Below are 23958 nucleotides of genomic sequence, written 5' to 3' on the forward strand. Positions count from 1 at the left end.
CACCCCCTCAGAACTCGAGATGTCATGCATCCTCCTCCCCTATCATGGCTCACACCTTTGTGTGCCTTCTGCACAACCAGACCACTTGTGCATTGATTTGTCTTCAACTACAGCCCCCCTCCTGTCTTGCCCAGCTTTAAATAGATGGTCCATTGTCAGAGTCCTTTGCTCAACTGTGCCTTCAAGGCCCCGCACTGGCTTGCTTTACCACACCCCTCTGACTCTGTCCCCCTCACCTCCAAGTCTGCACCTGCACCCACACAACTGAATGTGCTGGAGGAGAGCACGTCTGCCTGGCTGCCACCATAGTCACCCCTGGCCACCCTCAGTGGGTCTGCAGGGCTGGACCCAAATCCAACAGCTCTCTCTGCACTTCATCCCTGATTCTCCTAGACGGTAGTTTACTCTTCTTCAAAAAGTACAAAAGACTTCCACTTAGCTAAATTCATTTCCTCCCCCAGATAGACCACTGAGGAAAGTTACCCGCTGCCACATTTTCCTGATTTGAAGAAAGACATAATGCCCAACTTATGGGGTTAACGTGAAGGCTTTACAAAACTTATGTAAGTCACATATGCCAAAAGCATGCCTATCAAAAATCAGAGACATTAGTTCTAGGAAACCCCTAGGCCAAATATGTTCTGATAGGATCTGGCATTTTCCTTTTTTTCCAGCACTGTGTGAGTTTTACGTAGACCACATGCTGATGGGATATACTTATATATCCCCAAATGATTACCAGCATAGTGCTAATTATCACTTCCGTCATGTCCCATAATTATATTTCTTTCTTATGGTAAGAACATTAAAGATTTAGTTTCTTAGCAACATTCAAGTATATAACATGGTTTGTTAGCCATAATCACAGTGCTGAGCATTAGATGGATTTGGCATTTTCAATAATAATAGTAAAAAGACAGGGACTTGTGATTTCCTATTGACTGAATCCCAAATGCCTGCCTGCCTGTCTTTTCATGCATTCACCATTCGATGACTTAAGTACTACCTGTTGTCGATGATCTTGATCCCCTCCACCCATGGTCATAAATAGGAATTGAGAAAGGCCAACTTGCCAGAGTTTCCAGAAAAGGTCTAAGCATTCATGTCCAGCCCCTTCACCAGGCCCTGCCCATCACCAAAGGAGCCATGCATCTGGATGTGGGCTATGCAAAATCAGCCGTCTATGCTTACCTGAGATCTGCCACTCCCATGAGTCTTCTTGCCAACAAATAGCACTTTGGGTCTTGATGTAATTTTAGTCCTACAGTTATGGAAGTGGAAAATAACTCATCAGGTGCCCATGTAATGTTATGAAGACTTTTTTTTTTTTTAAATAGGCTTCATGCCCAACGTGGGACATGAACTCAAGACCCTTGAAACCAAGACCTGAGCTGAGATCGAGTCAGAAGCTTAACCGACTAAACCACCCAGGTGCCCCATGAAACTTTTTGACAATAAGTTGCTAGTTCCTATTCTTGCTTTTCCAAACTGAGGGTTATCCCCAATCGGTATCAATTCCATCAATACCATCGGTATTCTTGATGAAAGGAGAAAGACCCTTTCTGTTAGAGTGTTGGTCTTAGGCTTCAGGGAATCATCAATCAGTAAAAGCTCAGACATGAGCGCTACCTAGAGGAGCCCTCGTGTACTGTGGAGTGCCAGGAGTCAGTCTGGCTGGGTTTAAAGATTTTTTTTTTTTTTAATTTGACAGACAGATCACAAGTAGGCAGAGAGGCAGGCAGAGAGAGAGAGGAGGAGGAGGCAGGCTCCCTGATGAGCAGAGACCCCGAATGCGGGACTCGATCCCAGGACCCTGGGACCATGACCTGAGCCAAAGGCAGAGGCTTTAACCACTGAGCCACCCAGGCGCCCCCAGTCTGGCTGGGTTTAGAGCCACCTTGGGCTTTGCTAGCTCTGCATCCTTACCAAAGTTCCCAACCGGTCCAGTCCTTATTTTGCCCACCTGTAAAACTAGGCTATCCGTAATCGCCACTTGAAACAGCTGCGGTACAGTTTAAAGCATAATACATGTAAAGTATTGGCAATTTGCCCAGCATCTGACTAAATTCTCAACAAATGAGATGCAGGGAAATTGTCCAGCACAGCCAGTCTCAAGCCATGAACCCAAAGAGGAAACCTGTGCTTAAGAAATCCTTTTATCAAATATTGTTCATTTCTGGCTTTAGGTGCAAGATACATATTCTTTACCAAAAGGTGAAGAAGTCTGACTACATGATCTATGGTCATCCTTATCTACCTAAAGGAATTCTTCATGCATTTGCAGCACATTATCATTAAAATTTGCTTTGTTGTAAACTTTTAAGTGTAGGGTTTTCCGGAGGGCGGGGGTGTTGCTGGACCCTTTCATTGCAAGGTAAGGCACAGGGGAAAGCTCTTTAAATGCTGTGTGCATGTGCTGTCGTCTTGTGGTAGTTAGCGGAACATGTCTCTGCTGCATTTTGGTGACTTGGTGAATTCTATCCATTATGAGGATTACATACATTCCTAAGCACGTGTGTTACATCAACACCCATAACTGCACACACAAAAAATGGTTTTCACGAAGTGGGTCACTTTGCCCATGAAGTTATTCAAAGTTGTTCTACTGTAGGAGAACAGATGGCGAGATATTTTTATTCATTTTCCCCTATTTTTGAAATTTCCCGAGAGTTCCTTTTTGATGCCTAGATTATTCAGAATGTGTGGTTTAGTTCTCAAGTGTTTTGGAGAGTTCCTCATTATCTTTCTGTTATGAATTTCTAGTTTGGTTGTTGGGCAACTAGTCTTTTATTCCCTTCTGTAACTTCCTGTGCCTTCTTGTACCAATCCTCCCTCCCCTCCTGGTAGGAAGGTAGGGGCCACCAAGGGACCCTCATGACCTCCCTGCCCCCCTTGGAGTTAGTTGACTCTGGGAATTGCCTCTCTGCTGGTCCCAGCCCAACACCCAGTCTCAGAGGGGCTCCCCAGTGACGGCTCTTCCCCACTTCTAGCTCCTGGTTCTCTCCTCAGTTCACTCCCATCTGTCCATAGTAAAGTCAATGAAACACCCCAGGTTTTCGTGAGAAAAAAAAATCCCGAGGTTCGAGGAGAGCAGCTACAGGTTGCTAGCCCAAGTGTTCAGATGCCATGAACAGGAACACAGAGGAACAGAACCCCCAAGTGAGTGATCAGGCTTTGCAAAGAGGCTCAAAAAAGGACAGGGGAGGCACTACGGCCTGGGGCTCTGGACCTGGGGATCAGGATGGCAGCAACAGGGAGCACAGGAAACAGTGTCTCAGCAGCTTAATTTGGGGAATATGGGTAGAGGTTTGGCTGAGGGCACCCAGAGGTTTCCAGGTCTTTGCGGCCAGCAGTAGGATCAGCCTGAGAAGGACATACTACGGCAGGTAAGAGAGGCTCTGTTTATGGAAGACCTTGATGTTGGTGCGATTGTCGAGGAAGGGACCAGGCACTTTGCCAGCAGAGGCCTGAGACTCCCGCAGGACACAGGGTCTCTGGGTCAGCACTGGCTGATGGCCAAGAAAGGGGCTTTCTATTATTTCCTTTTTTTTTTTTAATCAAACTTATTTATTCACGTAGACCGAATGAAGAACTTCAAAGAGGTTTTATTTCAGGAAACCTCCTCCCCTGACCTGTCCCCATTGCCTGCCCCCCCTCCAGAAAGCCATTTTCTGCTCTTTGAGCTGAGATGCAAAGATCTTCTGTCCTATTCCCTCCCTCTCCCCATGCCCCCAGCTCTGCCAGCTCTGGTTCTCGGCGCCCTGCTGTCTCCCCTTCTGTTCCAGGAGCTGTTAGATCTCACCAGGGCTGCATGGTAATTGGTGGCAACAAACTGGGTCATAGTTGTCTCTGCTCGAACATTCTGGGGCGTGTTCTCAGTAGGCCTTGTTTGGCTTTTCTTTTCTTTCCAATTCTTTCACAGTTTGTTGGTGTTGTTGTTGTTATTACTGTCGTCCTTCGGTCCAGCTCTTATCTTACGTATTCTTGAATGGAGGAAGCTTTTCCCAAATCAGTTTTTAGCAGGGAGTCTGTCCAGAGGAGGATTGAACACTGTGGCCCAGACTCATAAATTTCACTGAAACGAAGGTTTCCGTGTGTAGGTCTTTTACTCCATCTTTAAAAATGAAATGTAGTAGCCAAACTGGAAAGAACACAAATTGCATACATGAGGCAGGAGGAGAACAAATCACAGAATCTCCCTTGTGTGACTGTCCCTCGGTGTGACTGTCCCTTGGCTCTGGAAACCGGCGCCTGGGCGCTCACCACCAGCCACATCCTTGGAAACCAGTACCCAGAATCGTGGTTCTCAATTGATTGCCTTTCTCTGTAGATGGAAGACAATTCTTTGTACATTTTTTAAAAAATATTTTATTTATTTATTTAAGTGAGAGAGAGAGAGATCACAAGTAGGCAGAGAGAAAGGCAGAGAGAGGTGGGAAAGCAGGCTCCCCACAGAGCAGAGAGCCTGATGTGGGGCTCGATCCCAGGACCCTGAGACCATGACCTGAGATGAAGGCAGAGGCTTAACCCACTGAGCCACATTTGCAAAGAATGCCCTGGAGCATTTTGTGTGTCTCTTTCCCTCATGTTTTCTGGATTCCTTGGCTTCCTTACTGTATGCATAGTGAAGTGTAGAGAGCTTGTTTGCACTTTTTTACCTCTATGAAGGGTTCCATGGCGGTGGTTCGACCACAATTCTTCCGTTTGTGTACAGTTGGATTGTTCTTAGTTATTATTCTTAGTTTCACTCCTTTGTTCCAGAGTTACCTGTCCTCCGGGACAGAGGTGCTAAGTTTTATCTAGTGGTGCGATTGCAAGGTCAAAGTTACACGTTCAACGTCACTGGATGAGTCCGAATTCTCTTCCAAAGTGGTTGTACCAAACCCAGTGTCAATGAGTTCCTTGCATTCTCCTTCCCTGCAAATACATTCATTTTTGCGTTCCCATTGACCCCTCCCTTTTCAGCCAGCTGACAGTGGCAGGCGGTTGTAAGGCCACTCACGAGGAGTCTCCCATTCCTCCTCCATCAAGGTGTTTTCAATCTCAGCAATGGCCCCCCCCATATCACTCTCTGTGTTTATTTGTTGCTGCTCCCCCTCCCCCCACCACTGCCTTCTCCATATGTAAGTTCCAGGGGGCAGGGATTTCATCTGCCTCTTCAAAGCCATTGTTCGAGGTTCAGAAATGTGTAAGGCACACAGTAGGTTCTCAACAAACACCTGCTAAGTGAATGAATAAAAACACAAACTAAATCAGAATTATTGCAGTAAAAACATTCAAACACTCACAACCTTAAAATCACATAAACACTTAGGAAGAGGCCCAGAGTCCAAAAGGAATCTGCAGGATTGCCTGGGAAGTGTTGGATTTCCCTCTGTCTCTCTCTCTCTCTCTCTCTGGTTATATTCTCTGTTTAGGAACTTATTTCTGGCCATTATCCTTCTCTACCCACTTCCCAGTCCCTCTTCTGTTCACAGGCAAATTTCTTGAGATGACAGACGCAAATTCTGAATAGTTTCAGCCCAATCCTACTTGATCTCAGAACCCACCACTCCGTCCCAACCCTTCTCCCCACAGTTACTGTGTCTCCCATCCTCATTTGACCCCCACCCCTGGACAGGGTGCCCTGGGTGGACCTCTCTCTTCTCCTTGACCCCTCTTTCCCTGAGCCTCAATGACAACACCACCACCTTCCCATAGCTCTGGCTTAACATAGTAACTTTCCTGCATTGTCTCCTCCCACCCCCCAGTGTCCTATGTGGGATCCTATAAGCAGAGCCTGTGTACAGGACTTATGAGCACATGACTTCTTGGAGTCTGGTCCCAGGAGGAACTGAGGAAGGGACTAGGGCTGTTGCACTGTTGGGTGCAGTGAAACCGAACCTCCATCTAATCCTGGCATGTGATAGAGTGTGAATTGCACTGTGCTTTCTGTTCTGTCTTTCAATCAGTGACCGGCACTTTTGTCCCCCTCACCGGGGGCAAGCCTTTGCTGCCGGCCTCTAGGGAGGTGACTGGCATTCCTGCCACCAGGCAGCAGGGAGGATTCAAGGGTGACCCTGCAGAGTAGGTGAGTGGGTAAGCCACTAGGCCATGCCCCCATAGTCCCTGGGACCCAGGGCTTCTGTGTCCAGGCACACCAGGACAGTTGTTCACTATGGTGGCAATGGATTTTTGTGGGGTTTTTAAAAGATTTTTATTTATTTACTTGAGAGAGAGAGAGAGAGATGACAAGTAGGCAGAGAGGCAGGCAGAGAGAAAGGGGGGAGCAGGCTCCCCACTGAGCAGAGAGCCCTATGTGGGGTTCGATCCCAGGACCCTGGGATGATAACCTGAGTCAAAGGTAGAGGCTTAACCCACTGAGCCACCCAGGAGCCCTGGCAACAGGTGTTTTGATGAAGGAGGTCCCACGTGAAAATGAGGGGTACTTGCTAGAAGGATGAAGGGTTGGAGCAGAGGGTTTCAACCTCAGCTGCTCATTACATTAGTCTGGAGGAGGTTTGCAACCCGTGATGTTCACTCAGCACCACCAAACACTTGTCTCAGGGGTTGCGGAGGTGAGATTCCAGGGGCAAGAACTGGGGGAAGGCTCCCAGGTGGGCTTCATGGGCAACTAGGATGACAGCATGGTTACAGCAGGGCCCTAACCTTAAGTTCCAGGCAAAAGACCCTAAGAGACGCCCCTCCTAGCAGTACCAGCCACCAGCGGGGGCAGAATTCTCCTGTGGGGTCCCCATTTTATGGCCTTGTGAGGATCTTCGGCGGGGGGGGCTGTGGTTTCAGAGGACCTGCTCCTTACAGTACCTGACGCCTGCCTTTCCTGGCATGCTATTGCTCACCGCAGGGTGCCAGACAGAGCCCCGTGAAGCTCTCAGCAAGGAGAGTGGTGGCAGTCTAAGGCTCCTTCTCAGTGTGTGGTTTTCAGTGATGAACAGGTCACCGGGACTCATGTCTCAGGGACACATCGCGGTGTCGGCTATGTTGTGAGTGTGGACATCCAGAGACACAGAATGGCGTGGATGCCTCTGTGCCCCCACCTGCCTGTGCACACACCAAATATATATACCTTATTCTGTTTGTCTTGTGAACCCTGACAAACATAACTCCCCAGGTTGACCTATAGATTCAGCACAATGCCTACCAGAACCGCAGCTGGTCTCCTTACAGAAGTTGACAAGCTGATCCTAAAATTCATGCAGAAAATCAAGGAACCCAGAATTGCCAAAACAATCTGGTGTAAGAACAGCCAAGTTGGAGGATTCACACTTCCTGGTGGCAAAACTTATTATGAAGCTACAGTAATCAAGACAGTGTAGCATTAGCATTAAGGATAGGCGTGTAGATCAATGGAATAGAATCAAAAATCCAAAAAGAAACCCTTATATTTTTTATTTTTTTTTAAGATTTTTATTTACTTATTTGACAGACAGAGATCACAAGTAGGCAGAGAGGCAGTCAGAGAGAGAGAGGAGGAAGCAGGCTCCCCGCTAAGCAGAGAGCCGGACGCAGGGCTCGATCCCAGGACCCTGGGATCATGACCTGAGCTGTAGGCAGAGGCTTTAACCCACTGAGCCACCCAGGTGCCCCAGAAACCCTTATATTTATGGCGAATTGCTTTTCGAGAAAGATGCCAAAGCAATTCAATGGGGAAAGGATAGTCTTTCCAGCAAATGGTGCTGGAACGACTGGCTAGCCATGGGCAAAATAATAAACCTAGATCCCTGTCTCACACCGTATACAAGCAGTAGTTCAAAATGGATCAAAGACTTAAGTGTAAGGGCTACACTGTTAAACTTCTAGAAGGAAACATAGGAGTAAATCTTTGTGACTTTGGGTTAGGCAATGATTTGATGCCCAAAGCACAAGTGACTAAGGAAAAAATAAATTGGATTTCATGAAAATTTAAAATTTTGTACTTCAGAGGACACCACCAAGAAAGTGAAAATACACCTCACATAATGGAGGCAGATATTTTCAAATTATATATCTGATAAGATACTTTTTTTTCTGATAAAAGACTTTTATCGGGGCACCTGGGTGGCTCAGTGGGTTAAGCTGCTGCCTTCGGCTCAGGTCATGATCCCAGGTCCTGGGTTTGAGCCCCACATCGGGCTTTCTGCTCAGCAGGGAGCCTGCTTCCTCCTCTCTGCCTGCCTCTCTGTTTACTTGTGATTTCTCTCTGTCAAATAAATAAATAAAATCTTTAAAAAAAAAAAAAGACTTTAGGATACACAAGGGACTCTTACAACGCAATAAAAAGACAAAAGCCAGTTAAAATTCATAAATGAATGAGAATTTGAATTATTTCCACTTTTTGCCTCTTATGCATAAAACTGCTCACGAATGGGTGAGTACCATGTGGTTTCTATGTACAATAGACTATGTTTCAGCAATAAAAGAATGAAGTTGTTCTTGTTTTTGAGAGAGTGTGACAGTGCCTGCAAGCCGGGGGCCAGGGCAGAGGGAGAGGGAGAGAGAGACTCTCAAGCAGGCTCCATGCCCAGCACGAGCCCCATTCGAGGCTCCATCTCATGACTCTGAGACCAGGTCCTGAGTCTGACCCTTAATCGATTGAGGCTCTTAGGTGCCCCTGGAATGCAGTGTTGATACATGATTTAATAAGGACAGACTTTGAAAACATACTAAGTGAAAGAAGTTACTTGCAAAAAAACACATATTGTATCATCCCGTTTACATGCAATGTCCAAATAGGCAAATCTCTAGAGAAAAGTAGGTTAGTAGTTGTCTAGGACTGGGGGACGGTGGTGAGTAGAGGGGACTGCTAACAAGTGCAGTTTCTCTTTGGGATGATAAAAATGTCCTAAGGTTAACTTGTGGCAATGGATATAGGACTCTGAATACACTAAAAACCAGTGTATATTTAAAATGAGTGAATGGGGGGCACCTGGGTGGCTCAGTGGGTTAAAGCCTCTGCCTTCAGCTCAGGTCATGATCTCAGGGTCCTGGGATCGAGCCCCGCATCGGGCTCTCTGCTCAGCGGGGGGCCTGCTTCCTCCTCTCTCTCTGCCTGCCTCTCTGCCTACTTGTGATCTCTGTCTCTCAAATAAATAAAATCTTAAAAAAAAAAAATAAAATGAGTGAACGGTATGGTATGTGAAATATATTTTGATAAGTCTGTGAACAAACAGAAAAGGGAGATCAGTAGGAAAGTGACTCAAAGAGCCTGTGGTCAGCCCCCAGGCATTCCCGTCCAGCCTCCCCTCTCTCCTGTCCCACCACCATCTCTCAGGCCCTCCAGGCTCCCAGGGCTGTCCCTCCGGCAGGAGCTGGTGACTGTAAGGACCTATTTAGCTAGAGCGACTCCATCTCGGTTAAAAGCCATTTTATTGTTTGTGCAGTAAAACTTAAACCGACCCTGCCCCCCGCCCCACCACCACCAGAGAAACTTACTTAGAAGCAAGTCTGGGAAGCCAGTAAAATATGGTGAGCCAGTTCCTAATAACAGAGCCCAGAATACAAGGCCAGGTCGGCCAGTTCCTGATAACAGAGCACAGAATACAAGGATGAGTCGGGCCAGGTGGAGACATCCAATCAGTAAAAAGCACACATACTCTCTCCCTAACCACCAAAGAATGTAAACCCCGTCTTTTGGGCACCAAACTTGAGCGCCAGTTCTGACCAGAGTAATAGGTTGGATCAAACAGCTACTATAGGGTAAATTGTAATTCAATTGGCCACCTGCGCGTGGCCTAACATGACTATACAGTGTTACAATCTCATTGGCTGCTATGTGTGGCCAGGCTTTTGCTCTATAAAAATTAGTCTGTGAGGTTGGGAGGGGTCGCTGTCTTCGGAAGCGGCCCTGGCCCGTCAGTCTTATTTCTAATGCTTGGCATAGAATAAAGCTTTGCATAACTTTTTTTTTTTTAAGCTTTGCATAACTTTAACTTTGTTTATTTCTAATGCTTGGCATAGAATAAAACTTTGCATAACTTAACTTTGTTTCAGTCTCATTCCCCTGGCCAATCAGTCTGACTTCTAATGTTTGGCATAGAATAAAGTTTTAAATAACTTTCACCTTGTCTCAGTCTCGTTCCTTTGATAACCGACCCTAACAGTGACCAGTTGGCCAGCTGGGCCATGCCGCTCAGCCAATCAGCATCGTCCAGCAGTTGGTTCCCCGGAGACGGGATCAGTTAAACCGACAGAGCCTCCCTCAGACTCCTCCGTGGGTCAGGACTGTTCGTTGGTCTAGGCTCAGCCGGGAGGGCAGTTACTGGAATGTGCGGGGTCAGGGGCTGCGACCCATCATCCGTAGGGTCAGGCCATGCAGGGACACAGTGTATACAGCCGGCCCTGGGCCTGGAGAAGTGCTTAAACCTTGCTGCTTGTGGTGAGCGGAGGAGGTGAGGATGGGGGAGTCTCCAGGGCTGGGCAGGAGGAGAGCCCTCCGGGCTCAGGCCCACTTCCAGGGGCCAGACTCCCTCCTGTGGCCTCAGGACAGGGCTCGCTGAGAATACTCTGGAAATATAGAATACTCTGAGAATAGACTGGGAACTGGGAGCGGGCAGGAGCTCGGACACAGGGATTAGGGCAGGTCCCAGGATCTGACTTGTAGGGGTGAGAACAGCACCCACCATGCTTGGTGTGGGAGACAATGGTGTGAACCCTGATTTTACCTCTACCAAATTCGTTCCCATGGGTCCAGGGGAGGGTGGGATGGGAGCCGTGGCCTGGATGCGGAGGGACCCCGTGCTGAGCTCAAGTTCAGCCTGCAGTACCCCACTGTGCTGTCTGCCAGAATGTGCCCTTGGAGGGTGGGCTGAGGGGTCTCGGTACCCCAGGCCACATGCCCGTTCTGACACGACGACAGCCACTTGGGCAGCTGACAAGACCCCTCTCCGGGCCTCTGGCTCTCTTTGTGTTGATGTGAGGAGTAGGCCCTCCATCAAGGAGTCACGAACGTGAGGACCGTGCCCTGCTGAGCTGCTGAGCCCCCTCTTCCTGGAGGGCTATCCCAGGGGGGATGGCCCCCATCTCCCCACTGGTCCTTCGGGGGCCCCAGGGCTGGTGTGATACCCAGCAGGACGCTGTCTCTTCCGTGACAGCCCATGTCACAGGCCCGTCCAGGTGTGTGGTGAGACCACGGGGCTCCAACAGCTTCCCCAGAGCTTCCTCCCTGTTCTCCTCTGGCCTCAGCCTGTTCCCTTTGGCCTTGATGCTACCAGAGGAAGATGTGGGCTCAGAAAACACGCTCACTTTGATGGGGTTTTCCAGCTGCCAGAAAACTGGCCCAGCGGGGACTGTGGGTGGGGAAAGGCCTCCCTCCAGCTCTGGGAACTCCCGAGATCAGACAGGCCCAATGTGGAACCTCTGGGCGGAACATGGGGTCTGGAGGTGCACTGAGGCTCCTGCGGGTGGGAGGGCGATGAACAGGAGGACGCAGGGAGAGGTCTCCATTCTGGGTGCTTCCATCGGGCCCTTGCCCCAGCTGCCAGGTTGATTCGAGGTAAAGACATGACTTGGACGAGCTCTCCCCGCTTCTGAAGTGGCTCCAAGAGTCCACATGGAAGGGAAGGCTTGGAGGGCATGGAGGTGCCCCGTGGCCCCGAACATTTTCTGCACTTCTCTGTGCTTCTACGTCGTCCTTGGCAAAGCGGGCGTGGTGAGAGCATCTCTGCGTGGGAAGAAGTCATGAGCCTGCAGTTACTGTCCTGGGCTCCGAGCAGGGACAGGTGCCCAGGAAGCACCCCACACAGGACAGCGGGGGGTGTGAAGGGGTTCAGAGCAGAGGGTCCTGCGGGCAGGGCAGACACCTGCTGGTCACTGGTGACCCGGCCACGGAGAATTGGGGCTGTGTCCCGAGGGCAGGGAGATCCCTTTGAAATGTCTTTGGGCAGAGTGGGAGAAGGAAGGGGGCAATGGCACAACAAGGATGGCCGGGGGCCCTGTGTGCCGCAGGGCATGGTGGGTCCAGCGCCAGGGCCATAAACTTAGGGGGCACACAAAGACAGTTTCTGGGGCTGAGCTGAAGAATCATCTGGGCCCTCAGCTCAGGGGGTGGGTTTGCTAAGCTCGCCCCTCCCCCCCACCACACAAGTATACAAGCACAAGGATAACAGACCCACTGAGACGTGTCCACATTCAGACGCAACCCTGCTCTCCTCCCTGCAGCCCAAGAGCAGACTGAGGCCACTGGAGAGGCTGACAGGCTGACAGGCTCCCTGGGGACCAGGACAGGGGACCCAACCCCTCCCCCGACATCCCTGTGCTCCGCATGGACAAGGACAGACAGACAGCTTCTCGAGGGCCCATGGCCACAAGAGCCAGCCACACCTGCCCCTGCAGCTGGGGCAGAGAGGCTCAGAGGAGGTGAAGGGACTGAAGGACCCGCTCACCAGGCTCCGCCCACTCCCAGCGCCCGGCAGGTCCCCAGCACCTTCCTCCAGGGCCTCCTGCACTGGCAGCTCCTCTGAAGGTCTTCAGTGACAGGTAAGGCCTGAAGCACGGCCCAGGGCTGCTCCACAGGGCAGATGGGCACCCGCTTGGGCTCTAGGGACCGCTTCTCCTGCATCCAGTACCTGGTCTCCCCCCACCTCCCTGGCTTTGCCCTAGGATGCCCAGCCCCCCCACTCAGCCTACCTGGGCTCTGGCCCTGCAGTTTCAACAGGCTTAAGCTCACCGGCTTTCCTGTCCCCTAGGGAACCAGACTCATGGCAATTTCCATTAACCCGTTGATGGTGATTGATACACTTGCCAAAACGGACTCGAAGCACACTGGGAGGGAACTGCACACACCCCGGGCAGCAGGGAGTCCTCAGAGCTGGGCCTGTGCTGCTTGCTGACTCTGCCCAGCGGGTGCTTGACTGTGCTGTGGGCAGCGAGTGGTCAGACTCGCAGAGGGACTGTCAGGTGTAGAAATCCCAGAGGCCGGACCCAGGGGACACTGTCCGAGTCCCTGGCGCTGCCCAGTCTGCCTGGGGAGAGGAGGAAATACAGAGCTGGCCCTGAGATCTGCTCCCCACACCCTACCCCTGCCGGCCCTCGCCCCCACCCTGTCCATCTTGGCCTCCCATTTGGAACAGGAAGTGGGGAGCACAGAGCAACACCCAGAGACCCCACAGAGGGGCAGTAGGGAGGATAGAAACGCTCAGGCCTTTCACTGTGTCCTTTTGCCAATCCACAGGTGTGGATCCGGTTTGGATGCGGATGGAGTGGAAGGAGGCGGCCCCATGGGTGGCTCCCGCCCCCCACAAGATGCCCCGCCCCCCTCCTGTGGGCTCAGCTTCAGTTTTCCAGGATAAGGGAGGCCTCAAGGGCACAGATGCCTCCTCCCTGTCCCACGGGGGCAGGACAGGACTTGGCGGCCCCTGGAGAGATCCTGTGCCTTCTGGCTTCCCCTGGAAACGTGTGCCTGGCAGGCCTCCCTTGTGCTGCGCTCCTGGTCTCAGCCCTCCCTTCTGCCAGGAAAGGGCCGGTTCCTGCTGGGCCAGCTGGGGCCACTTCCTAAACTCCCGGGGCCTCGGCCTTCTCCTCCTCCTCCCGCGGGAGACCCTGGGACAGCCTTTGAACAGGGCGGACAGCTGGGAGGTGGGCGTCCAAGGGACCAGGGCTGACCTGATGATGCCCCTCAGATGCCTGGGTTCAAGGCCTGTGGCGCCACCTGCTGGCCGTGTGCTGTGGGCACGTGTAAGAACCTCTTGGTGCCTTTGCTGTCCTCCCAAGGTGGTGGTAATGAGGGAACCGCCTCCGCTGGCGTCTGCGCAGAGACCCAGGGCGCATGTGGGCTTCTGGGCGAGGGTCACCCCTCATTCCGGTTCGCTGCGGGGAGAGCCTCGGAGCAGCATGAGCTTTCTGAGCCCGGCCATCCTTGTCCACGTCAGGCCTCAGCCCGGAGGCTGGGGGGAGCTAAAGGTCAGAGTGTCCTTCAGCAGCCTCCCAGGGAGCCAGGAGTCCGTCCCTCTGCACTCTCCAAGGCAGGGTCCTGTTGGCCTGGCCAGTGAGTCCATTTTCCAAGAAGGACTCAGCAGGTGAGGTGACTGGTGTTCTCTTTGGTTTTGTTTCTCATGACCGAAAACAGGAGTATGTGATTGTTTCTCATGCACCCTCAATTGTAATCAAGTTTTAATCACCCGGAGAGGAAGCAAAAGTCCAAGTTCAATGCTAAGTCCATCTCTCCCATGAAAAGAGAAGAAGGTCATTGCAGGTGGAACATGATTGGGGGACCATGGACCTCACGGTGTCACTCTGTGGCCCAGGCGGTGAATTTGGTTTGAGGACCTCTCTCTGGAAGGGTTTCATGACCAGATCATCCTGGACATGGCTGCACAGGCTTTGGGCTTCAACGTATATCTCTTGCTAGGCCATGACTTTCTCCTCATTTATTCTCTCTTCCATTCTGTTGTCTTTTGGGGCTCATTTGTTGGTTGTTCACAGAATCTTACAGAGTAACTCTCTTCCAGTGAATCCCATCCCCAGAGAGCTCATGTTGGCCTCCTCAAGTTCTTTCTGGAATCTGCGTCCTTGGAGGAGCTCTGCTGGTGTTTTCAAAAGGTTCCTTGTTGGCTTGCCTTTATTTTTTTTTTTCAGAAGCAGATACTCTTTTAACCCCTTTTTGCTTTTTTGTGGTGACTTTTTTTGAGCTTTTACTAAATCCATCGTTGATCCCTTGATTGGTTTATGGAGTGTACCAGAAGAAAAACATGGTCATTATGGGCTCCCCGCGAGACTTCAGAACTACCTGACCTAAGCCTGTAAGCCTGGGTGGGGTAGCCAGCACCAACCCAACCTTGCCCTCTCCATCTGTAGCGTTAGATATTGAGGGTTTGTCTAAGATTATGGGGTTTTGGCTCCAATGGATCAGACAAGTCAGAACTGGCCTAGGTACTTCCTTTAGAAGACTGGTTTTCTCATGTCCTTCCTATTTCTCCAGGAGTAATGGACTTGTTTATTTCACTCTCTGTTGTTTCAATTCTTGTGTCTTGTTGATTAGGGAGTGTCACTAAGTAGTTGTCATCCAAGGTCCAAGGATTGGCCACTGAGATATGACCCTCCCCTCAAGAGGGTTTGTACCTGATTTGTTGGGCTTTACTTGAGGCAATGACCGGCCACCTTCCTCACCCCCATGGCATCTCATCTCCCTGAAGGAGCCATCCCGCCACACTGGTTATGTCCCAGTGCCCCAGTGGTCCCAGATGGACTCGTCAATAAGAGTTGAGTTTGTAGGGTATTAGGAAGGAATGTGTCAGAAGAAGTGTAGGGGCTGGAGAGTCTCTATGTGCCCAGACTTCTCTACACCTTGTCCCCAGGGGACAAGTGATTACCCGGCCAACAGCCAGCTCCTATTCTAACTGAATCTCAGTGGAACCTTTGCATTCACCCATTCCCTCCCTCTGCGACTCATCCACGGACATCTTCCTGGATCCACCTGCTCTCTGAGTCCCATTGCTGCTGAGGGAACCATCCTGACAACATTCTGTGTCTTCCTCCAGCTTGGCCTGTCTCCCACTCCATCCTACCTGTCCACTGTTCCCTATAGAGTCAGAAAATGTCCCATGCTCTAGAGGTTAAAAAGAAACTGGGCTCAGAAAAAGTGGTCTTCACAAGTTCACATGAAGTTGGCATTGAGGTAAGACCTCAACTCCAGGCCTTGGTAATACTGGCAGCCTCTGCGGGATTCCTGATGTCCAAGAGTCCTGATGAGAGAGGACAGACAGGGGTCCCAAGGTGGGTTGTCCGAGCCTGCCACCTCCAAAGCCCCACCCAGCGCACCTGGCCTGGGGTATCCTTGGTGATGGTAAGTAAATTTTACCTGTTGCCTCTTCCATTGTTGCCATGTCTCCTCTCATCCTATTCCTTGATAAATGTCCAAATGTTATCAACATAATTGGGGAATGGAGCCTGAAGGTGAGGGGCCAGGCCCTGGAAATGGCAGCATTGCAGTCTGAAGACATGGAGGCTCAGAAGCTCTGAGTTCAGGGCCTTCTAACCTTGGGAGAAGAGTAGTAGTGCCCAGGGGAATGGGGAATTGGGGACCAGGTTTATACTGGGCAACAAGATTATAGGCAGAGTTTGAATGATGTTTATGTGGTCCCAGCACAAGAGCTGGGACTGCTTGGATCGTGGTTGTCTGAGAACAGGGCAGACATGTGGACCAATGTGGGCTCTCCCAGGCCCTGGAAGCCCAAACACTGCAGCAGGGACAGTGTGAAGGGGACTCTGACATGGGGAAGGGGCAAGAAAGGGTGATTTGTATACATTTTCAAAATCCAAAGATGAATTCCCATTTTAAGAGGCAGATAGCTCTTCAAGGTGCACAAAGAAGGTCGTCCTCTCCCTACTATCTGATCTCAGAATGAAGTGTTGTCATTTGAATCCTTCTATTTTTAAAAAACCTCCTTCAGCTCTCTCTTCATCTCCTCCTCTACCCCTGATATTTCTTTAGTCTCTTGTATCTCTACATTTGCCTCTTGGTTTTAGAGATGACTGCTTTATTAACCTTATAAACTGCTTTATTTTTTTTTAAAGATTTTATTTATTTATTTGACAGACAGAGATCACAAGTAGGCAGAGAGGCAGGCAGAGAGACAGGAAGGGAAGCAGGCTCCCTGCTGAGCAGAGAGCCCGATGCGGGACTCGATCCCAGGACCCTGAGATCATGACCTGAGCCGAAGGCAGCGGCTTAACCCACTGAGCCACCCAGGCGCCCCTAAACTGCTTTATTAATGTGATTGAAAATATTTGGTCATACTTTTCATTTACCTGTGGCAACATTTTTGGGGGAAATTTTCCTGTCCTTTTTCTCATCTTTGATTCAATTTGTGCTCATCTTTTTTAGATAACACATATGTGAATGAGTTGAATTTACTTGTACTCAATTTTTGTAAAAGTTTCATGTGGGCTGTGTCCCAAACTCCAATACACTTTATTGTGTCTCGAGGCTTTGTGTGTGGTTGTTTTCATTCATCCAAAGGAGAACGAAAAACATAGTATCTATGCGAGGTCTTGTAATATGTATAGTAGGCTATAGTGAATACTAATAAACTATGTGTCCACTCTCAGCTTAAGAAATAAAACACCATTATCTGATGGCCTCTGTGCATCCCCAAACATTGTGTCTCCCTCTCTCACACCCAAGGTAACCTGAATTTTGTTTTATTAGTCACTTGCATTTCTTTATAATTTTACATTTTTGGTATATTTACAGAAGTCATTAACTGCATGCCCTAGAACATTGTATATAAATGATTTTTGTCTGGATATCTGTCTTAGGTCGCTATTGGTCAACAATACCACAAAACAAATCACCCCAAAACTCAGTGGGATGTCCCAATAAACATTTATTTCATTGCTGTGTGCCTCGTGGGGGCAGTGGAACTCAGCTGGGCTTGGGCGCTGGGTCTAGGCTGCTTCCAGATCTAGTCCACATGTTTCCAAACTGTATGACCTTCTGGTTCCCTGAGGCATGCTCTTTGGGCTACAAAAGACAGGAGCACAAGGGAACAAGACCAAGCATGCAAGCTCGTTTGAGCTTTTAGTTTGTGTCACCTCCACTAATCACATTGGCCAAAGCCAGACCTATGGCTTAGCCCAAAGTCAAGTGTCAAAATTATATTGTGGAGTTGTTCCCTGGTAGAACATGCAGCTGTAGTGTGTTTTTATTGATGTGTCATATTTTATTATAAAGACTATTTTTCCATTGTTCTCATAATAAACATTTGAGTGATTTCCAGGTATTACTAATGAAGAGAATACTATTGTGGACAATCTTGCAAATGTGTCCTACAGCCGACATGTGAGAATGGCTATGGATTATGTAACTACTTAGTGTAGTTATCCAAAATTTTGAGATAAGGTGAAAAGAAGATGTTGTAACATTTTATTAAGTCCATTTAAAGGTCACCTGATTCCCCTGGAATGAAACTTTGTTGATGGCTCTTGGAGTTGATTGGGGCTAATGTTTTCTAACTCCCTAATGTTAAAGGTTAACTCGGAGAAAACTGGTTAGGTGTGTCGATTCTAAAATTAGTCAGGAAAGGAGGTAGCATCAAAAGTTAGAGTAGTTTCACGGTGTGAGGCAACAGTCAGTTTATATCTAACTTAGCAATTTATATCTCAGCATTTTCCCCATAGGTTATATAAAAATACTCATGTCCTCTCTGAATTAGTTTTGCATTATGCTGCATTCTTTATTAATGAGTTGAGGAAAATCTTGGCATATGCTTGCCATTTATATGAGGATTGTTTTTAGCAGTTTGAGAAGGACATGTTTATATATCTAGGAGGAGAATTGCTGGTTCACAGGAGAGATCACATTTAATTTCAGTAAGATCAAACCATTTTCCAAGGTGACTGGGTCCAGACCCCAAATCCCACCTCCCCACTACCAGTTCAAGAATAACCCACCTTGCACCATGGCAGCTATAGGTCTGGTTCTAAGTATAAGCTGTCCCTTTTGCATTCATCAAACCACTTCCTGTGAATGTGGCTTGCCTCTGCAACCTCACTGGGCTCCTCTCCCTTCTCTGTTGGGAGACTATCAAGGAAAGCTCCCACTGGACCTGTGTCCCTCATTTCCCATCTTGCAAGGAAGGGGGTTGGTTTCACAACTCAGGATGCCTCTCTCTCTTTGAGGGGCACATTTCATGAGCCTCTGCATTCTGCATCCTTGAGCATCTTCTCAGTCTTTACGGGCTCGGTCCTTCTTCCACTTAGTCTGTGGTTTGTTTGAGATTCAGTTTCGTGGACTATGTGAAAATAGGTAAACGGGTCAGAGCTTAGGGCTACTATCTTCAGGGATAAAGGCACAGTCATAGCTATGGGCTAGCCATTGTTGGGGGGCAGTGGGTGGGATGGAAGAGGTTTTGGGTTCACTCCTGTCCTTTCTGCCTTGAATCCCCAAACCCACTTATCTCATGCTGTGCCCTCTCTCTGTTCCTGTGTCCTGTCCTCTTCCTTAGATTCTTAGTTCACGGCTATCCCGTCTTGTCTCATCCCATTCTTTCTCATTCTATTCTATCCTATCCAACACATGTCAGCAGGGCATCATCTGCACTCCAGAGGTGAGCGAGCTTCAAGTCCTGCCCTCGCTCAGCAACCTCCCAGTCCCCAGAGGTGGTGCAGCCCTCCCTCCCATTCTGGGTCTCCAGTGCACCCCCATATCCAGCCTTCCCTCCAGCTGGGCTCAAACCCCATGCAAGTCTCATCTGCCTGCAGAGTATAAGCCACCCCTACAGTTCTTGCTGGTGGCAAAGAAGACTTGATGCCAGGAATTAAAAAGGATCATGACTCCCAGTCTCCCATCTGCTCACCTAGCCTTCTGTCCACAGTGCCCTCTCACTCACATGGCCATACCGGGTCTCTGACCCATAGGCCTGAGCCGAAAATGGAACTGGCATTTTGGGAAGAAGGAGCTAAAGAGAATCCTTCAGAAGTAAGTCTCATCCTTTCCTGGTTGAAAATGTAGGACATTCCCACTTGGATTTTGATCATTCAGCCAACATCCATCCATCCATCCGTCTGTACATCCGTCCATCCATCCATCCATCCATTCTTCTCTAAGAGCTGGTATCGTGTTCCAGTTTGCACAGTAATATTAAGCTTACCCAAATATTTTTAGAAAGAAAAATACTTTTTAAAACATCCAAGAATCTGAAGTGGAGGCTTCTTCCATCTTGGCCGCTTAATAGTGACCTAAAAGATCAGATTAATGCTATGACAGTAAACTAGGATTCTTGTCTCTGCACAGACGACTCTCAGCTTTCTATCTCCAGCCCCGATTAATCTCCTGGGCCTAGATTTATTCAGTCACCTGCCTACTTGAAATCTCCACTTGGTTGTCTAATGAGCATCACACACTTTCCAGATTATCCGTTGTCATGGGACCCTCAGAACCACCTACACATCATGGGATTATAGGGACACAAAAATGTAACATGCTTACAAAAGGGCTAAGCATGTAATAAACACTGTATCAGTCTGGATTCCAATCAGGAAACAAACCACACAGTGATTGAAATAAGGAGTTCAATATAAAGGATAGGTAAGCTATGATAAAATAAGATGTAAAGAGAACTCTGTAGGGTGGGGCTCTTAGAGGGGACTCAAAGACACGCCCACGCTGTTGATCAGTCTGGCCACCACCAGAGCCAACAAGAGACGCTCTTTTCTCTTGCGATGCTGCTCCCATCTGATCCTTTTTTGTGTGTTCTAAAGAATTTCATACTTCGTCAATAAAGTAAAACCAGTCAACCATTGCAGCTTTCCAAAAGGCTGAGATCTATCAGAGTTTTAACAGAAGGAATATCCCCAAGAAAATTGGCAATCTCATTTAACCTACTATGAGCTGTAAAACTGGGTTAAGTGTCAAATTGTGGCCACGAAATTATTGCAACAAGTTACCAGTGCAGCGATGGTGCACAGATCTAAGTGCTCACGGAACAGAAGAGGTCGCCAGCGCCCCGTGAGAGGGAGCAGGAAAGATGTCTGTGTCCCAGCTCAAAGAGAAAAAGGCTTTCTGAGGAGGCAGTCAATGGGGAAAGAGGGACAGACAGGGTTGCGATTTCCTGAAATAAGGCCTTTTAAGTGTGATTTGACAGTTCATTCACTAGTTCTATGTGAATGTGTACCTTTGAGTTTAAAAAGAAAAAAAAAAAGAGCTGCTTTCCTATTATAAATGACAGTGCCCCTGGGGCTCAGGCCCCACCTGCCTGCCCCAGCTTCTAGGACAATCCCACCAGCGAGAAAGTCTCCTAGTGCTTCCTAGAAGTAGGACTTCCTAGAACACTGGTGGGTGTTCCCTCGGCTGGCCCTAGCTTTGCACACCGAGGAACAGAGGAACCTCTGGGCTCTCTCAGCCACGCTTCCTTCTGCAGTCCCCCGTCTCTACATTTGAGACCCTGCTACTGGGTTGTAATTGACTGCCTGGCTGCTGGGCTCCACGTCCATCACCAAGGCCAGCTCCCCTCCAATGACTCACTGCCTGCTGAGACTCCGGGCTTTTGCCTGATTTTGTTTCAAAGACTCCCCACGGGGCTCCATCTGAACTACAGTTTAGGGCATTCCCACTCAGGGTTGGGCGAGACTCGCGCTGAGACCCCCTAGCCGTTCCTCGTTCTCTTCACACAGGCATGGCCCCTGTTATCTTTGAAAGTCATTTCACCAGCAAAAATAGGTTTGTTCAGGTGTAGCAGAGAATTGTGATTCAGGACATGTAAGCTATGGCAAAACCACAGGCAAGTTCAACAAGCAAAGGAGAGAACAATTTTTTTACAGAAAAGGAGGAAGTTGGGAGGGGGTGCTCTGAATGAAAGTCTTTTGGAGAAAAGCAGTTCAGGGTGATGACCGTTTCTCGCTGGCTGAGTTGCAGGGGCTTCTTACAGAACATTCTGTGTGCATCTTTTCCCGTTGGGCCCTGTAATTGATGGTTCTTTCTTGATGATCATTCTGTTGGGGTTTGTAATTGACCATTCTTCCTGTCGTTGACTTTCAGCGGTATGCTCCTCTGCTGGCCTCCAGGACGGCAGGTTTATGGCCTGCTTCTGCCTGGAAAACTTAATGTCCATCAGGGGTGCCCGCTGCGGGGGAATCCGCAAGAAGGGCTCTGCACAGGTCCAGTCAGATGCCTTCTGTCCCCTTCCTGTACCTCTGCGGTCATTCACTACCGAAACATACACGCACTGAGCTGTCTTCTGTGTGTGGCTTTCTATGTGCCAGATACTGAAGATGAAAAAGGTAAGAGCTCCTTTAGGTGCTCATGGTTCCCTTGGTGAGCAGCCATTCCCTTCTCAACCTCTTCTCCTTGCTCAGTGCAGTGACACTCCAAATCATGGTGCTCAAATCATCCCACTTCCGAAAACACCGTGGTTGCTGCCTCTGCCCCTTCTGACTCGGCCCCCTTTCTCTGCCTCCTCTGAGTCTCGTGTTCCTCCCACCCATCCAACTCTTACAGCCCTGAGACAGTGGATGAAAATTTGCATTTCTGAATCCTTCATTTGCTTGTGGATGGTAGGAATACCTCGTGAGTCAAAGCAGTGAACATATTTGTCAAACTTCGCTATGAAGGATTAAGAGAGTTTAAAACAGCCTCTGCCCCTTCAAAGCACATTCCCCTACCAGGAGGAGGGGAAAAGACCTTTTGACTATGAAGTTTCCATATGCACCCTTCAAAACATATTAGAACTTACATAAAACAATGCAACATCTCTATTTCCACCAGACAAAATACAGCTTTCTTTTTGTGTCTGAAGATATTCTCAATTAGTCTTAGTGGAGTGACCCCCAAACTCCATGCCTGAAGGGGCCATATCCTCCATCATACTTCTGCCTTTTATTTCCAGTAGTTCCATTAACCTTTACAATCGAGCATGGAAGCAGCAGGAGATACCCCAGACAATTCCCCTGGGCTTCTATCACAGCCCTCCTTGCCCCCTTTGGGTAGCAGCAACCATATTGTCCTTGGAATCAGGATCAATTACACTGGACAGCAAAGTAATCCTTTATTGTCTGTTGGTTCAAGGGAATAAGGAGGTTCTTCAAGTAGAATTCTCCTTTTTAATAGAATAATTTCTGTGTCCCTTGATATGAATCCCTTAGGAACTAAGCCCCTAAACGATCAGAGCTCTAAGTGGGTGGGACAAAATGAAAAATTCTGCAAGTGGGTTGCTAGGTGTAATTGTCAAAAGAGCCACACCCAATTCTACTCACACCCGTTCATTGCCCCACGGATCCTGGCTATGGGAAGACAATACCATACAATGGTCTCTGCTTCAAAGCATATGCCAGTAGCAGATAAAACAGAGTCTGTCCTTCTAGGTGTTCTCTCCCTACTGATACTGCAATAAGACCTCAGCCGTTCTGCCTTTCGGTTAGGCAGTCCACTTCCAGGTGATGGGGTGCGGCAGGAGCCCCCTGCTGAGCGTCCTTTGTTGTGAAATGAGCTCCTTGATCGGATGCCGACAGCAGACTGATTGCCATAAGGGTAGAGAAGCCATCCTGTGAGTATGCCGATGGTGTTGCTGGTGGGAGTAGCAAGCAAGGCAGGCAAACCCATTGTCCTTTGGGGTCATTCCGTAGTGCTGCAGAAGGCCCCTTGTGTGGTACAGCTCACTATGCAAACCTAGCTGCAAACCAGATTCACATGTTTTCCTCAGCCAGGAGGTCTTAAGGAACACGTCATGAGGCCAGAGGCATGGACTGAGGGAGAGGGTCAACGCAACAGGGGTTCGCATCAAAGGAGTCCAACCACCAGTTCTTTTAGTCTGCTCGTATCTTTCCGACTTCCTCAAACTTGATCTCTTCTACACCCTTCCCATCTGGGAACAAATGCTTCTGTACATGCCCATCCTTCTGGGTGAGTGTGTTCGTGCTGGGGAGCACAGGCCACAGGATTCCATGACGTGCTAGAGTTAGGGGTTCCGTATCACAGTTGCAAGCCAGAAGCTGAATTATCTGCAGAAAAGGATATAGATGTCCTTAAAGATCTTAGAAATGAAGCTTTCATTCTTCTTGTCAGGCTTGTGAGAAGCTCCGGACATCAATGATATTTACCCCCAAAACACATTGCGAATATCTTATTGGGTCTGCTGGAGCCTGAAGAACCAAGGATAGAACGGAGTGTTCTAGAGCCCGAATATCCTGCACAGCCCTCCCATTCTCTAGTCCTAATGGAAACGGGCAGCCTTATCAGTGTCTCTACAATGGGTCCAAAAAAGCCCATGCATACGTGAAATGGGTTGCTTCAGAATCCCAAAAGGCTCACCAAGAGTTGGGTCTCTCCATTCATGGCAAATGGTGCAAGGTGCAAAACTTGTCTTTTGCTTTGGAAGACCTCTCTGCATGCTACAGACTCCCGAACCCCCAGAAACTTCACTCAGGTGACAAACCCCCGAGTTTGCATGGCCTGTGTGTCTTCATTGTGTCCTACCAAAGGCATCTGAAGTACTTGCTACTTCCTGGTCACCAGATCCCATCAGCGTAATGTCAATATAGTGGGTCATT

The 23958-nt window shown here is 49.0% G+C and overlaps 1 protein-coding gene across 2 annotated transcripts; it reads left to right on the forward strand.

Moving 5' to 3' along the window:
- Positions 1-10176: 10176 nt before the first annotated feature.
- On the forward strand, positions 10177-15534 carry LOC125108215 (uncharacterized). Of its 2 annotated transcripts, none has more exons than XM_047743687.1 (3): positions 10177-10367; positions 12136-12453; positions 13148-15534. In XM_047743687.1, exon 3 carries the CDS (start codon positions 13165-13167, stop codon positions 13993-13995), a length of 831 nt encoding a protein of 276 aa, XP_047599643.1. In that variant the 5' UTR covers positions 10177-10367; positions 12136-12453; positions 13148-13164; the 3' UTR covers positions 13996-15534. The 2 variants fall into 2 exon arrangements, with proteins under 2 accessions (XP_047599643.1, XP_047599642.1); XM_047743686.1 differs by having other exon boundaries at positions 10177-10354.
- The last annotated feature ends 8424 nt before the right edge of the window (positions 15535-23958 follow it).

The sequence above is a fragment of the Lutra lutra genome, chromosome 9 (assembly GCF_902655055.1).
Source record: "Lutra lutra chromosome 9, mLutLut1.2, whole genome shotgun sequence".
Classification (NCBI taxonomy): domain Eukaryota; kingdom Metazoa; phylum Chordata; class Mammalia; order Carnivora; family Mustelidae; genus Lutra; species Lutra lutra.